Here is a 16,554-nt window from a genome sequence, read left to right as displayed (position 1 = left end):
TTTTGGGGTGATTGCATATTAACTGTTGCTCATCTCATAAATAGAATTCCAACTCCTCTTTTATCAAACAAAACCCCTCATGACATGTTATATTATGTTTCTCCATCTTATGATTACCTTCGAGATTTTGGTTGCCTTGCTTGCATTTCCACTTTATCTAGGCACCGTACTAAATTTGATCCAAGAGCTACCCCTTGTGTTTTCATTGGCTATCCATTTGGCACAAAATGATTCAAGTTTTATAATCTGCATACAAAGTCTATTGTCATATCTAGAGATGCTATTTTTCATGAACATTTTTTTCCATTTTCTTTAAATTTCACTAATTCTTCTATTGATGGTTGTTTTCTTCAACCTTTTCCTTCTTCCTTAGAATTTCCTATTTCTTTACCAATTTCCATACCTGATTTTAATGCTTCTTCAAATCACCCCTCTTCTTCTTTTTTCATTTCCAGATCCCTCTTCCCTCTTTCTGACCTTATCAACCTTCTTCTTCCCCATTTTCTCCATCTCAGCCTGTTGTCTCTTCAGTTCCTTCTCCTATTCCTGACATACCCCCATCCTTCATTCAAAAATCTACTAGACCTCGAACTACGCCTTGGTATCTGCAGGACTTTCATTGTCAGTTAGCATATTCTTTGCCATCTCTGCCATCCTCCACAGCACCTAATTCAGGTATTCCTTACTCCGTATCTTCTTATCTTTCTTACAATAAATTGTCTCCCACTTATAAACACTTTTGTCTTTCCATTTCTTCTCAAACTGAACCAAAATTTTATCACCAAGCTGTTAAATTTGATCATTGGCGTGATGCAATGTCTGCTGAGATTTCAGCTCTTGAAACTAATCATACTTGGGTTGTATGTGACCTTCCACCTAATAAACACCATATTGGTTGTAAATGGGTGTACAAAATTAAGCATAAGACTGATGGTAGTGTTGAAAGATATAAGGCTAGGCTAGTGACAAAAGGGTATACTCAAAAGGAGGGTTTGGATTATCAAGATACTTTGTCACCCACAGCCAAAATGACTACTGTTCGATGTTTTTAAGCCCTAGCTGCCACCAAGAACTGGTTTTTACATCAGTTGGATGTAAATAATGCTTTCTTGCATGGGGACCTTCATGAAGAAGTTTATATGTCTATGCCTCCCAGTTTTGGGTTAAGGGGGAGTCCAAAGTGTGTCGGCTTAACAAATCTCTTTATGGCTTGAAGCAAGTCTCAAGACAATGGTTTTCAAACTTTTCTTCCACTCTCATTGATCGTGGCTTTGTACAATCTAACGCTGATTACTCACTTTTCACCCGGCTTCCTCATTTGTTGCTTTGTTGGTTTATGTTGATAATGTAGCTGTTGCCAGTAATGATTCTCATGCCATTTCTTCATTTGTTTTCTTGCTGAATGAGAGATTTAAACTCAAGGATTTAGAATCTTTAAAGTACTTTCTTGGATTAGAAATTGCAAGATCTTCTGCTAGTATTTCTATGTGTCAACGCAAGTATGCTCTTGAGGTGTTAGAAGATTCTGGTTGTTTGGCTTCAAAACTAGTACAGTTTCCAATGAAGCAAAATCTTAAATTGTCCAGAGAAGAGGGCACCTTGCTTTCGGATCCTACTCTTTACAGGAGGCTAATTGGTCGTTTGCTATATTGGACCATCACAAGGCCTTATCTTACCTTCTCAATTCAAACCCTTAGTCAATTCATGGATACCCCGAGACAACCTCATCTTGATGTTGCTCATAGGGTCTGAAGGTACATTAAAAATGCTCCAGCTCAAGGTTTATTTTTTTCAACAAAGTCTGATTTCCAGCTCAAAGTGTTTTGTGATTCTGATTGGTTGGCTTGTGTGGATACTAGAAGATCAATCACTAGTTATTGTGCTTTTCTTGGTGACTCCCTTATCTCTTGGAAGTCTAAGAAGTAGCTAACAGTGTCTCGGTCTTTTGCTGAAGCTGAGTATCGGTCTATGGCCTCAGCTTCTTGTGAAATAATGTGGTTGTTTTCCTTGTTTTAGGATTTTCTTATTCCTCATACACATGCAGCTTTTCTCTATTGTGACAGTGAAGCAGCTCTTCACATTGCTGAAATCCCGTGTATCACGAACGTACAAAACACATAGAGATCGACTGTCATCTTGTTAGAGAGAAGATTCAACTAGGTTTGATCAAGACTTTCCATGTTTCTTCTCAACATCAGCTTGCTGATCTCCTTACTAAACCCCTTGGATGTGCTGCTTTTCATCACTTATTGTCCAAGATGTCTGTTAAAGATCTTTACCATCCATCTTGATGGGGAGTATTAGAGATAGAAAAGAGTATTTTTTTTTTTCTGTATAGCTAAAGTAGTTAGATAACTTTAGTTAATTTGTTACTCTATTTGTTGAGTTGTAACTGATTTAGTTTCTTTAGTTAGCTTTCATTCGCACGTATATATATAAGTTGACCTCATTTGTATTAACTTTTACTCATTCCAGTAATAATATCAATTTTTCCCTTAATACTGTGTGAAACTTGGTATTAGAATCATTTATAAAACCCAGTTTCACCTAACAACTAGGCAATATAGAACTTAACACTCATGACTATTTTTATAAACCACTCACTCTATGTGATCGGAGTGTTACAAGTGGAGTCAAGATTTAAAGTCAAAACCTCTACTTTATTATCACGTTAAACAAGCAATTATCCCACAAACTTGATGATTTGCCACCAAATAATTCCTATTAATAGTTTAATTAATATTTCAACTTTGACCAACAAATAATCCCCTGGCCTAGTAGCTGCCAATAGACTTACTTTTGCACGATGATCCAAATAGCTAATTTGAAAAAATGTGGAATATTGGCAACGACTAACACAGGAAGACTAAAGTGTCAAAGCTACCTAGCTAAATGGAGTCGACCCCGTGATGCCTTGGACAATACTTTTGTCTCACTGCATCTAATCACACCATTTGGAATAAACGTTACTCTTCCCTAAAGTACTGGTTCTTACTTCTTTTATATATATGTTTCTTTGAGTACTATGTTCTGTACTTATTATTCCTGAGTAAATTAGTCACGCAACCAGCTTTGGATCCCCAATTTTGTTTTTTCTTAAAAAAAAAAGAAAAAAAAAAAAGAAATTTCTGCAGCTTAATTTGTAAGAAATTTCCATCCAAATAATAATATGAATTGTAAGAAAGACCCTCTCTGTCCAAACGCCCGAGTGAATCCGTTATTTGGGTTGGCTCTTTATTCGGACAGAACTTCCCTACTTGGGCAAAGAAGATCCTCTCTCACATTCTCTTGTTGAAAAACTAAAAAAAAAAGGGGGGGGGGGGGGGGGGGGGGGGGCACGAATCGGGATAATAACATTATTGAGAATAATCCTACTCCAAGTTGAATTGGAGTAGTAGTCTGAATCCGAGCCCAATAAGAACTTATTGAATAATCTGGTTAACACTCTTAACTCTCAGTTGAACGAGAATATGACTCTCATACCAAATCAAACACCAGACACTTTTAGTTTAAGTGAGAGTAGTAAACCTAATTCAGGTTTGACTTATCTCTTTGCCTATAAATAAGTCTATACCAAAGTATAAACGACAGACTGATTATTTTATGCATAGAGCACTGTTTACACTGTACCGATAACTATCCCAACAATCATGATCCTATCCCACGCAATAGTACCTTATTTGTATTGGAGTTGGAGTGTTGGACAATATAAGTTGGATGTGCTTTCCTGATTGACAAAGTTATGGATCCAACTCCATTTTCGGTATACAAATAAGCTCTACTATTGTCTATAAACCCGTGAAAGGGAGAGTTTCAACTGCTTTGTTTGTCACTTGCGTAGGTTGTCACGGGCGTAACAAGCGCAGGGTTTTTAACACGTGTAACAATCACTCATTTTGTCATTTTTTTCATCTAGATTGTTGACGAAATTTCTGCCATGTCAACTGCTCACCAAGTCATCTACATGTGAAATTCAATTATATGCAGAAAAAAAAAAAGAAAAAAGAAAAAAGAAAAAAGAAAAAGGGACAAACGTATAGATGGAAGCTACTAGCGGCTACCGGAAGGAAAATGATCATCTCCAATTCATTTGAACCGAAAAAGAGTGGACATCTTTTTTAAGAGTAAAATTATCCAAAAATTATAAAATAAGGGAAAAATTGTCTAAATTTTTTTTGTCAATTTTACTCTCATTTTTATCAAGAACCGGAACAAGAGAAGATCCAAATTTCTAGTGCAAAGGGGGCCTCCATCCTTGCACCAGCCCGCGCCCCCCCCCCCCCCCCTCTCCCCGCGAAAACTCTGTCTACAAGGGTGGTGGTGCGGCCTCCACGCACCTTGGAGGGGAGGATGAGAGGTGTCTCTAACCCTTGGCGGCCCTACTAGTCTCCATTCATACAGGTAGGGCAGGTTTGGATTTTTTTTTTTTTTTTTTTTTTCCTTTAATGTTATATTTAATTGAAATTTTACATGTGGTGGTTGATAATTTGGCAATTACTTGAGGTGGCGACAATTGGCTTGACGACCGGCTAATGTGACATAATGATGAAATGAGAAGAGTAATTTTTAAACATGTTAAAACCTAGGAATCAATTTTTTTATTTTTCACAAAAAAAAAAATAAAAATCCACCAACTAAACTAGTTAGTTAGCGTTCAGTAAAAGTAAAAGGAATTCCATTCGTGGCTAGGTTATATACCGCACACTTTCAATATAGAAGTCGGGGCGAAAACACATATAGGGATAGTAGTCTGATAGTTTCTTAAAAATTCATACAAAATATGAAAGACAGGTTGCCTAAGCGGGTCCTTAGGGTGCCAGACTTAGAGCACTAATGATAGATATTTAACTATTTTTTTAGAAAAATTTAATAAATAAAATTACTTTTTACTTTTTTATAAAACAACATTTGACAATAGATTTCTTTATATTTCTCTATATCAATTAAATATTTTTTCTTTATTCTTATTATTTTTTTTTTATTATTTTACTTTATTACTTTTTGTCATTTTTATCATTATATAATTCATTGGATAGTTACAGTGCTATCTAATACATTAAGTAGCACTCCCAAGGATTTAGGGAAAATATAGGAAACTGATGTAGGTATTTTTTTGTGACTTTTTTCAAATTTCTCTATATAAGTGGCCCCCTTCCCTAAATATAAGGAAAATGTTAAAAAAAAAAAAAAACAAAAAATTCACAAAAAGTCACTTGTAGCAGATTTCCTACAAGTTCTCTAATTATTGAGAATGCTACAGTGCTTCCCAATTGGAAAGTATTGTAGCATTCCTAATGATTATTATAATCATAAACTCGATTCTCTCTCCTCTTAGCTTTTTTCTCCTTATAATAATAAAATGAAAGAAAAAAAAAAGTATATATATTTTAATAGTTTAGGAAAAATTAAGAAAAGTTATTGCGGAGTATTTTTAAATAGGAAAATAAAAAATAGTTATGTTTCCAAAATTTAAAGAAAATGATTGAGTATCTGTTACTAATACTCTTACATGTTCAATCACCCCAAAACACGCATCCCTTTCCTTGTTCCCTACTCGAATTCTCTAAAATTAGGAAAGGAAATTCTAAAAAATTCCCAATCCGTTTCTCCTAATTTTATTTTATTTTTAAAGTATTTTCCTAATCTCTTGGGGCAAAGTTTGGAACAACCACTTCCATTGTCGGCCTTCAAATCAGTTGGCCCAAATGCAGGGATATGCAGAAGCCCATCTATTTATTTACGGCTCCACATTCCACGCAAACCGTGCATCAAGCCCACACCAGCACCGCAGTACTTTGATAGCCTCGTGAAAAGAGCAAAAGGTGAGTCACCAAAGCACAGCTCAGCTCGCGACACTCTCTGCCCCCTCCTTCCCCACACAGACCTCTCAACTATGCAGACGCTACTATTGCCGGCGACGGCGGTGGCAGCGGGATCATCCTCCACTTCTCGCCTCCACCGGAGACCAATCCCTGCCGTCCACATCCCCAGCTTCAGTTTCCCCCTTCCAAACCTACCCTCTTCCTCTAAAACCTTCCAACCCCTTTCTTTTCCTTCACCGTCTTACGGTGCAACCCACCACAGACGACCGACGCTCTCCTTCGCTGTAAGGGCCTCTCAAGTTTCGTCCCCAACCTTCGCTTCCCCGGACGGTGAGGCCGAAAAGGCGAAGCTCGCTCAGGTTCTCACTCTTTCTTTCTTTCTCTCTGATTTTTCATTCCAACCTTAGTGAAACTTCAAATGTGCGCTGTTGGGTTGCTGAGAGAATGTCGGAAAACATAAAAAAAGAAATGAAGTTCCAATTTTTATCATTTGGGTAATTTTCTTTTTACATTTTTTTTTTCTTTGGGTAATGTGTAATTGCTATCACAGCAACAATCCTGGTTTTGGGAAATTGGGCTTTGGAAATGTTTGTACAACAGATTAAAAGAAATGAAAAGAAAGAAATTCTTTTGAACTTTCAATTTATATCATTTGGGTTTCTTTTTACCTTTATTTTGCGTAATGTGTATTTGTAATCACAGCAAAAATCTATAAATTGATTCTGTGTGTATATAGAAATCAATAAATTACTTATCAAAAAAGAAATTGCTATAATTTCTGGGTACTATTTGGTTCCTGAGAAAATGTAGCAAAACAAAACAAAAGAAAGGAAAAGAAAAGGATTTGTATCTTTTTTTTTGGATATTGTGTAATGGTAATCACAGCAACAATCCTGGTTTTGGGCAGTAGGGTTTCGAAATGCTTGTAAATTAAAATTAAAATCAAAATCATTGAGTATACATGTGTGGAGAGGTTGCTTTAGGATATTTATTACTTATCAAAAAGAAAAAAAAAAGTTGCTATAGGATATTTACATGCGTGTAATCGTCGCTAAAAAAGTAATTGACTTGGATGGTGGTGTAGGTGGCAAAAAGATTAGAGAACACTGCAAGGACTTTCAAGAGGTTTGGTAGTATAGGGTTTTGGACACAGCTTGTGTGCACTGTAGTGGCTGCCGTGATTCTTTCGTTTTCAGTTGTTATTACTGGGAAGGTCTCGTCACCCGCCACTTTTTATGCTACTGCTGGTGGGATTGCAGCGGCGTTCATTTCAGTGTTTTGGTCATTTGGGTATATTCGACTTTCCGATAAGCTTCGAAAGACTGCCAATGACCCTTCAAAGGTAATGGAGTTGCAATTACAAGAAAAGGCTTTATATTCTAGTTCTAGTATGGTATAAATTGCCCTACATATTGTGTTTTTATTACGATAATTGAAGTTAGTGAGTGTATATGAAATCAGATGTGAAAATGAATGCTTTTCTAACTGAATTGTATAGGCCTCCTTGAACTTTGTTTTGTTGGTGATGGTACTGTTTTTGGATGAATGCCACTTCAAATGAAATAAATTGACTAGATATGTATGTATCTGATAATTCAGTTGCATAAGATGATGTAATTTCTTAGAATCTTTGAGTTGATGGTTGCTAGAGAAAAACTAATAATTTAATCCTTTCTTTGGTGACTTAAATTCTGCTGAAATTGATTTAATGGCCAAGGATGGATTGCTTGTGTTATTCAATTCCTCCTTTAATTTCCACCAAATTAAGAGCTTGTCTCAGTGTTGATCAATGTTTTTTGCCCAGTTTTGCTACCCATAGGTGTACAGAATATATGCTTTAGTATTTCATTTATAGAACCTCCAAAGTTTCTGTGTTTTATTCATTTGCTCGTGGTTTCCAGGCTCCTTCTCGTGCTGATGTTGTGAAAAGCTTAAAAAATGGCATAGTAGTAAACCTACTTGGACTGGGTGCTGCGATTCTTGGTATGCAGGCCACAGTGGGTTTGCTTGTTGCCAAGGCTCTTACTTCCTCAGCAAATCCTTATTACCAGGGAATCGCTCCTGGGTACAGTCCTGTTCTTGCATTGGATGTATTCTTGGTACAGGTACTCATTTGATTTCTTATATCTTTCTAATTAAAAAATCAACGAAGTTTTGAATTTGAATTCATCAGAAATACCATGTAATCTAAATTCATATCAACCTGGCCCTTATGAGAACAAGTGAGTGTTTTTCTAGGTCCCTGTAAAGAGAAAAAGAGTGGAGTTTCAAGATCGAGAATCTAGCTCTAAGAGACCTTTATAAGCTTCATGCTGTGTGGGCTAAAGGATCCAAAATGCCTTGCCTCTAAACAAGGAAAGGACTGAAGATAATACATATCAGAATCTAGATAATACTTAGTTGTTCACATGTTTTCTTTGTCATAACAAGAGTTTTGAAGCGTGGGAAGTGCATTTATCTTCTAAAGTTAAAAGGGTTCTGTTCAACGATTTCACATTGCCAAGATAGATTTTCATTGGATGAGCACCAAATCCTTTGGAACTGTGAAATTAATTAACTCTCACTACAGCATCAAACTAATCTTTTGGGTTTCAAAAGAGCCAATCAAAGTTCACATATTAGACTAATCTTTAGCATAATTGTTAAGACTTTGTAGCTTAACATTGATTGTTACCTAATGTATACCATCGGCTCCTTTTGCAGGCATCAGCAAACACCATCCTTTCTCATTTCCTGGGCCTTGTTTTCTCATTAGAGTTGTTGCGATCAGTGACACTCCCACCTTCAGAAAGCATTCCGGTTCCTAGGATTGCATAAGCTCTGTTCTTTGGGTGGTTGAATTTTGATTGTATTTCAGAGTAAGAGGTGACATAATGTTTTTGGAGCCTTGGTTTTTCATGACTAGAATATTCACGTTTCTGTGTAAGAATTTGAAGTTATATTCATTTGTGATTGGTAAATATTCCAATTTTAGGGCCCTTCAATAATTTATCTCAAATATTACCAGAAGAAGAATATGGTGTGGAGCTGCATATCGGTGTGCAAAATAGCACAGAAAGGGGGCATTAAAATAAGATGAACAAATTATGTTTTGATAAATATTTCTTATTTAGAATTGTTTTCCAAAATGTCGGGGGGTTTATATCTGATAAAGTATTGTTTGTGGGAACAATACTAGTATCAACAAAGCTTACAAAAAGATTGTGTATGATTGTGAACATGTTAGCAAATCCTCTACCTTCTCTCTAGAATTCTCTGGTGTCCTATGTGAAAGTCTCCATGGGAGGGAAGCTTTGTGCTTCTCTCCCGATCACCCATCACTGTTCCATACCTCATCTCTTCATCCTTCCTGCCAACCATCCACCCTTCTCACCTTCCGTCATCCGTCTTCCTTTTTTATGGTGTTTTAAGCCATTGGAGATAAGGCATAAACTCCATCTATCCCTCTATCATTTTCGATGTTTTAAGCCACTGGAGATAAGGCGAAATCTCCATCTACCCCTCTATCCTTTCAATTTTTTCCACGCTTTCTGGTTTGTCACCACACAGCGTCTGTCTCTGGTTTTTCCCTCCGCCCCTCACCGTGTTTTCTATAACTTTTGGAACGGTATTATGATCGAAATTTTCGAATCTAGATCTACTCTCCTCCTTCGATTTTTACACGACACGCTCCTCACCAACGGGTTCTCCGGCGTCCCCGGCTTCCACCGATGGTCTCCAGTTCTTCCACCGCCTCCTCCTCCCCAGTGCATGGCTTGCATGCTCCAGAGCGTTTTTCGCTCTGGCCGGTGCGTGACCACCCTGTTTGCTCCCACAGCCTCCCACCACTTCGGCCATTGGTGGTTCCGGACGAAACTGGTGTTCCCTGTTGCTGAGAGGTCTCCCCTCGGCGGCGCGTGTACCTCACGCGCCGTCACGGCTGGCTCCCACTGCTCCTCCTCCTACCGGACTTCTACTGTTACTGTTACTGTTTGTGTTTTTATTTTTTTTGTTGTTTTGGGCTTATTTGTTGTATCCCTCCCCCCCGGTTTACCCATGTAATTGTGTTTGGATTCTTGTGACTCAATACACTTATGATATCACCTTTACTGGTGACCCCGGTTTTGTGGCATCAGTGCCTCGAGCCAATGAGCCTGCATCTTCGGAAGCATTGTCCCCGCGTCCTTTCATTCTTAGTTTTCAATTTGGGTTGCCCAAGCCCTCCTGTTTTTGTTGTTTTAATTGTAATAGTTTCTGATGTACTTACAAAAAAAAAAAAAAAAGTATTGTTTGTGGAATAACATCTTTAAAACTTGTTTGTTTGGATCATTACTTTGAGAAGTGATTTTTTGATAAATATAATCACGTTAAGTTACGTAGTAGTCCACGAAGTTGGACTTCGTGTCTTTGGAAAGTTGAAATTGAAGCAAGATATTTGTGGTTGTAAATCTTGTTCCAACAACCATGAATTTAAAAATGAATCATCAATTAGAATAATGAGATTGTAAAGGCGTCACGCAATGACGTGTTATTTCAAGCATCAATTAGAATACTGGGATGTGATGGAGACGTTACGATTGATCAAAATGGATGCCTTCAACATATCTATTTGATCATTATTCTCAACAACAAAATACTTAACAGATAGTTATTAGCCTCGGTGAATCATAACCTTTGGCTAAAATACAAGTTCATAAAATATCTTGAAGGATTGAAGCCACTTAAAATCACTGCAGGGTCAACGAAATTGAATTCAGCTACAACAGGATCCAAAGCAAAAACACAATCAGGAGTCATATTCAAACACTTATTACAAATAGGAGAAAGGACGATGACAGCACCAATGGGGTATAGAAAGAATGTGGTTCTCTCCAGAAAGGTAAATACTGCAAAAGGACACCATATATCAACAATTCATGAAAACAATAGGAACTAGTCTTATCCGAAACTGAAAGTCATATTCGAGGAAGTTAATAATCCTTTGTGGCTCCGGTAGCAACTAGATCAATGCGTTATTGCTTCAAGAGAAGAGCTGAATTCACTACTGGAAAGGCAGGAGGGCGAAGACGAAGTAAGGTTGGCAGCTTGATTCCAATGCTCCATACTCTTGATGCCTAGCCCTCCTTCATCTTTGGGAAGACAAACCTGCTCCCATGCAACCTTGGCCCCACCTGAGCTAAGGTCGCTGCCCTTCCTTTGGAAAGCTCTAAGGAAAAGACGGAGCGTCCTTGGTTCAGCATGATGCGGAAGTCTCTAGCCCTTTCTCAAATAAACTGATTTTGCTTACAGAATGAAGAGCATGTTTAATAGCAATACAGGAATGTGGGAGAGCCATGCTTACTACATTCATAGCTGGGATGGTATCAAAGAGTCCCACATTGTCAGGATTTCCCGGACTAATGAAGTTTATAAGCCATAGGCATCCCTCCTCTATTAAGACGCCGTTTGAGAGTGAGTTAGGCACATTAGTCTTTGTTAGTGGATGGCTGCTCATCTACCTGAAATTTGAAAGCATATCGAGCTATACCAATTCCACAGTAATGTGTGCACAGTTGTGGTTTGATGAAGGTTGTAACGGTTGGTGATCACATGGAAGAATCACACTGTTTGGACAAAAGAAAAATGGAAACAAAAACAGTTCAAAAAGTCAGAATAGACAACAGTTCAAAAAGTCAGAATCTTGTCTATTCGATAAAAAATGCGAACTTAAGACATTGGGACACAATTAAAATATTTGAAGAATCTATGAGTTTTGGGCATTTGGCCATGAGAGTTCAAATTATGGAACTATTACAATGATCTTAAGGCCTTTAATTGGAGCTTGGAAATGAATTATGCTCCAAATGACAAATTCAGAACCAAAGAAAGCTATATAAAGGAACATATAGAATCCATATATAGATAGCATAAATGTCGGCGCAGTTCCAACACTAGTCTTTGTAAATACATGAAGGTTTACAAAATAAACCAGTTATTACTTGTCCATGGTTGATCAAGATAAGTGTAGATGCAAAGGAATCAAGAAACTGAAATTAAGGCTGGGCTTTTTCAATAAGCTACAACCAAACTTGTACAAGTATGTTTTAACTTTCTTTGTAAACATAAGAAGGTTTACAAAATAAACTGACTATAGGTGTAGATGCAAACGAATTAAGGTAAGAAAAATTAAGGCTAAACTTTTTAATTAATAAGCTACAATCAAATTATTTTTGCTCTATTGGAGGTTCTTTCTCTACAGGCTACAAAAAGGGAGTTAATCCTCTCTTTTTTCTTAAATCTCCCCTCCCTAGTGTAGATAGAAGAAGTCGGATCTAGGTTTCTTGTTCAACAACAAATAGTTTAACAGTTGAAGTGTTGAACCAACTGCTACCCATATTTGTTTCGGATTTCAGCAAAGATCAAACACATTTAAATTTAGCCAATTCAAGCTTCAACCACTCATTTCGATTGCATCATTAAACATAAGAGACAACTACGATCAAATATGAACCAATATATCAGATGTTAAGCTAGATTTATACTACAGGTAAAGTATTTATATATCTTAGGCGCAAGTAGAAACTAGAAACTCGATCAAATATAAACTCTTTCTATGAAATTGTAATTTTAGAAAAGAAAAAAAAGAAAAAAAAAGAAGACAGTAAATTAACCCATGTTACTGTAAAATTTCAATGAACTGAGATTTGCTTAACATTTACCAACCAAAGCCCTTCCACAACTTAACAAGTCTTCGCAAAAAATCACAACAAACTGTACAAAGACACTCAATTTTTGCAAACCTAAACCACTCCAGACACTTGAACATCAAGAACATATTATAAGCGTAAAAAGGTTCATTTTTAATTGTATTTACCTGCAAGTTTTAGCCTGTAGCGGCCAGGCGGTGTCATCCTAAACTGAGAAAGCACCCTCTGCAATTGAACCCTATCACACAAGAAAAACCAAAATCAAAATTACCCATCAAAATCTGACCCAAAAGAGTCTAAAAAAAAAACAAAATCATTTCAAAAATGCAAACCGAAAAGAAGGAAGAAGAAGACAGAGGAAGCCATAGAAGCACAGATCGCAGAGGAAGAAAAAAAAATTTGGACCATTTCTCGATTTATGCGTGTCATCCTTGCGCAGGGGCCATGCTAATCTTCTCTGTATCGTTCCAATTTTATCGGATGTCCCGAAGGACAAACTTCTCTCTTCTGCTTTACATTATAAACTCATCTTTACTGTTCTAATTGAGCGATGTGGGACGCGTTTGCTCCCAGCAAAAACGCGACCCGTACGTCTTAAAGTGGGCCTGGTCCCGTATCCTATATCTATCATATCCAAACCGAGTTTTGGGCCTCTATAGGTTTAAAGTTTAATTACAAATTTACAATTACCAAAGGCACACGTGGCTGAACCTGAAGAATCAGCATGCATGTGTTTTACATATATTTTACACGTGTTGAGAGTATGAAGTGGCAAATATTTCTGTTAATTGAGCATGTTTGTCGGACAAGGCTACATTTCATTTCAAATTAAATATAGTCATGGATTTATAGTTGAATATTCAACAATATAAAAAGAAGTACTTTATATATATATATATATATATATAAAGAAGTAATTTTTGACATATTTTTTTAAAAAACTAAATGATGTAAAATCATTTTAACAATAAGATAATAATATGTTCTCTAAAGGCGAAAGATTACTATATATATATAAATTCTTTGCCTCTACTTAATTATAAATTTATTTTAGTATTGTTTTAGCTTGGTTTGAGTCTATTGTTTGTGAGCCTATTCTTTTTTTCTTTATCGGGTAGTCTATAAAAATAAAAATTAACTTTCAAGAAATAATAGAAGGAAATGCTAGTCAATACAATTTACGAATTTAGATGTTCGTTAAGACATTGGACACAATTAAGTATGTGAAGAATCTATGAATTTTGGGCATTTGGCCATGATAGATAAAATTATGAAAATTTTACAAGGATCTTAAAGGCTTTTAATTTGAGCTTGGAAACTAATTACGCTTCAAATGATAAATTTGGAACTTGGAGTTGAAATGAATTTCTAAGTTGATTTTTGATATATGACTTAAAAAGCTTATCTAGCAGACAATTTAAGTCATTATATTTAGGAAATCATGCAACAGGTTAAGATTAAAGATCATGCTGATGAAGTACACAATATAATCTTGAAAAATATATCACATGTCATAACTGTCTTTCATATGGTCTATACGTGCATTTAGCCCCTCCATGGTAAGGTTTACACGTCTGTTAAGGACATATGACACAATTTTCGTGCCCTAACCACTAGGACAAACTTACCTTAATGGTTAGGGTTCCTTTGCAACTCCCCCAAAAAATTGATATCCTTATAAAAATAGTATTTCAATATTAAGGCCCCTTCAATGATGACCTTTTAATCCCTTAGATGGAATATGAGTTTCTAGTATATCATTTGATAATTTATATTAAGAAATAAATTGCTAAATATTTCACTACATATGTGATAATGAATAAATTTTATTCCATGAAAGACCCTTTTTTAGCATAATTCAAAGGAAATGTCAAGTTCTATTTTGATTTTATTTTATTTATATATTTTTTTTTTAAACATGTCTATAGCAAACTAGAAAACTTTTTTATTTGAAGGTGAAGTTCTTTTCTAAAGATGATTTTATATATATATATATATACTTTTGTATACAATTATAACTTATGACTTAGTATGAAATTAAATTTAAGACTTATTTACTTTTATTTTACATAAACGTGTGTGTGTTCAAACTCCCCATGCAAAATATCTTGGTTTCACTCCTGGCCAACCACCCCCTAGTCGCTCAATCGAGTGATATCCCAAGTGACACACAACTAGTAATGCTTCAAGCCTTCAAGGGTGACCTTGGCCATCAGTGGGTGGTTGCATCGATTATAATAGCCCTCGAATCCAAGATAATTATCACTCATCTCACAGCTAGCCACAAGGTCAAGTCTGTATAAATGGTATGCATATACTCCAGATTCTTCATTAATTTTTTTCCATGATAGCATGCCACATTACCACACAATCATTATAAATTTCAAGTTATAAAAATGTAATTAATTTCATTAATAAATAGAGAGGATAGAAATGCATTTAAATTGACCATTTCTCGAAATATTAGGGCTCATTACATATATTTAAAGAGAAGTCATGTATGTCAAAAATGCACAATTTATAGCGATAAAAATATTCTTGCTCAACAAATAAATTTTTTTGGCATTTCTCATTGGTGATTACTTACCTCGTACTCTAATATCTAAGTTTGGGCTTTGTGAGAAGTGTCTTCTCGCTTTGCAAATTTTGCAAATTTTAAGTCTTAAAAATCTTTTTATTTATTTATTTATTTTTATTTTTTTTTTAAGGAAAGTTAGACTTTCATTAACACAAACGAATTTCGGTATTTTAGATATTTATGAATATGTTTTATTATTTCCTAGGTCGTTGCCTACTTTGGGTTCTGTTGTTTATTTCCGGTAAAAACTCTACCAGTTTTCTTTAATTAGTGATATTCTTCACCTATAAACAATTAAACATTATTCCCATAAAGTAATATTTTCATTTAATTGCTATTAATCATTTGTGTTATTAGATTTTCTTTTATGAATTACCATGTGTGTGTGTGTGTGTGTTTTTTTTTTTTTTTGGGTATTACACATTGTATTGTTATTTTTTTTTTCTTTAAAAATCTTTAATTTTTTAAATAATGAAGCAACTGAAAATAGATGTAAAGGAAAAAGTAGTTAAAAAAAAAAAAAGGTTGCCACTTTTTTATTTTATAAAATATATATATATATATATATATATATATATATATATATATATATATATATATATATATATATATGATTTATATTCTGTGATCATTAGAATTTCAAATTAATAGAGGTTATTAAGGTACTTTAACAATTTATGTAAAAATAATCGATTTTATTTTTCATAACTAACTTTCTGATTACTGTACCTTTTGTCTCTACATATTTTCTTTTTGATGTTAGGAATTTTCTAGCCGAGTCGAAACCAGCATTTGGGATTTGGGAGGGAAAAATTGAAAAAAATAAATAAATAAATAAAATTGAGAGCAAAACTAAAAATATAAAAAATTAAAGAAAAAATTTTAAATTTTTTTTAAGAAAAATATGGGCTTGTAGAGCCCAAGCGCCCCCCCCCCCCCCCCCCCCCTTTCCCCAAATGATTTTTTTTCCCCTTTATTAGTTCTCTTTTATTATAGATGTGACATTTTGACAAGTTACTTGCATTTGTAACTTTCACCATTTATAATACATTTGCGTAAACTAATAGTACGATGATTTACCCTTTTGAAACTTCAATATTGAATATTTACCAGTTTTTTTAAACCCATAATTTATTTCAAAATACTGTTTAAATGGAGGCTTAACACCAATGATCTAATATGTTGTGAATATTGGATGATACTTTTCTTTTATCCTATGTACTTTCCTTGAGCTTGAAAGATAATACCTCTTCACTTGTTCTCTTAGGAAAGTTTTTTAATATAGTTGACTTTTGCCGATAGTCGCATATTAATTGCATAAAAAAATCTTGTAAAACCTTATACTCATAATCAAAGATGTACGATACTTGAACCAAGAGTTATTTTCTTATAATATTTTCACATTTTCAAAAGCTATAATTAATAAAAAAAAAAAAATCTTTTATTTTAAAGGTCTCAAGCTATTTGATTGTGATGAGCTGATGATGAT

General features: G+C 35.1%; 1 protein-coding gene, 1 long non-coding RNA gene and 1 other non-coding gene across 4 annotated transcripts; 1 reads left to right on the top strand and 2 right to left on the bottom strand.

The window, feature by feature from the left end:
* Positions 1–5,792: 5,792 nt before the first annotated feature.
* Positions 5,793–8,809, top strand: LOC133880884 (protein TIC 21, chloroplastic). The gene is made up of 4 exons (XM_062319842.1): positions 5,793–6,181; positions 6,907–7,164; positions 7,724–7,927; positions 8,526–8,809. Exons 1-4 carry the CDS (start codon positions 5,894–5,896, stop codon positions 8,637–8,639), a joined length of 864 nt encoding a protein of 287 aa, XP_062175826.1. The 5' UTR covers positions 5,793–5,893; the 3' UTR covers positions 8,640–8,809.
* A 1,703-nt stretch (positions 8,810–10,512) lies between these two features.
* Positions 10,513–13,042, bottom strand: LOC133880862 (uncharacterized). 2 transcript variants are annotated; one of them, XR_009902448.1, is made up of 3 exons: positions 12,820–13,042; positions 12,655–12,725; positions 10,513–11,404 (listed from the first exon to the last, which is right to left on the bottom strand). It is a non-coding gene; the product is annotated as an uncharacterized LOC133880862 (long non-coding RNA). The 2 variants fall into 2 exon arrangements; XR_009902447.1 differs by having other exon boundaries at positions 12,893–13,042.
* Positions 12,881–12,981, bottom strand: LOC133882959 (U6 spliceosomal RNA). Its single transcript, XR_009902775.1, has one exon. It is a non-coding gene; the product is annotated as a U6 spliceosomal RNA (small nuclear RNA).
* Positions 13,043–16,554: the final 3,512 nt, after the last annotated feature.

Source organism: Alnus glutinosa, chromosome 11, assembly GCF_958979055.1.
Source record: "Alnus glutinosa chromosome 11, dhAlnGlut1.1, whole genome shotgun sequence".
NCBI classification, from domain to species: Eukaryota; Viridiplantae; Streptophyta; class Magnoliopsida; order Fagales; family Betulaceae; genus Alnus; species Alnus glutinosa.
This window is presented reverse-complemented; position numbering and strand designations above follow the sequence as displayed.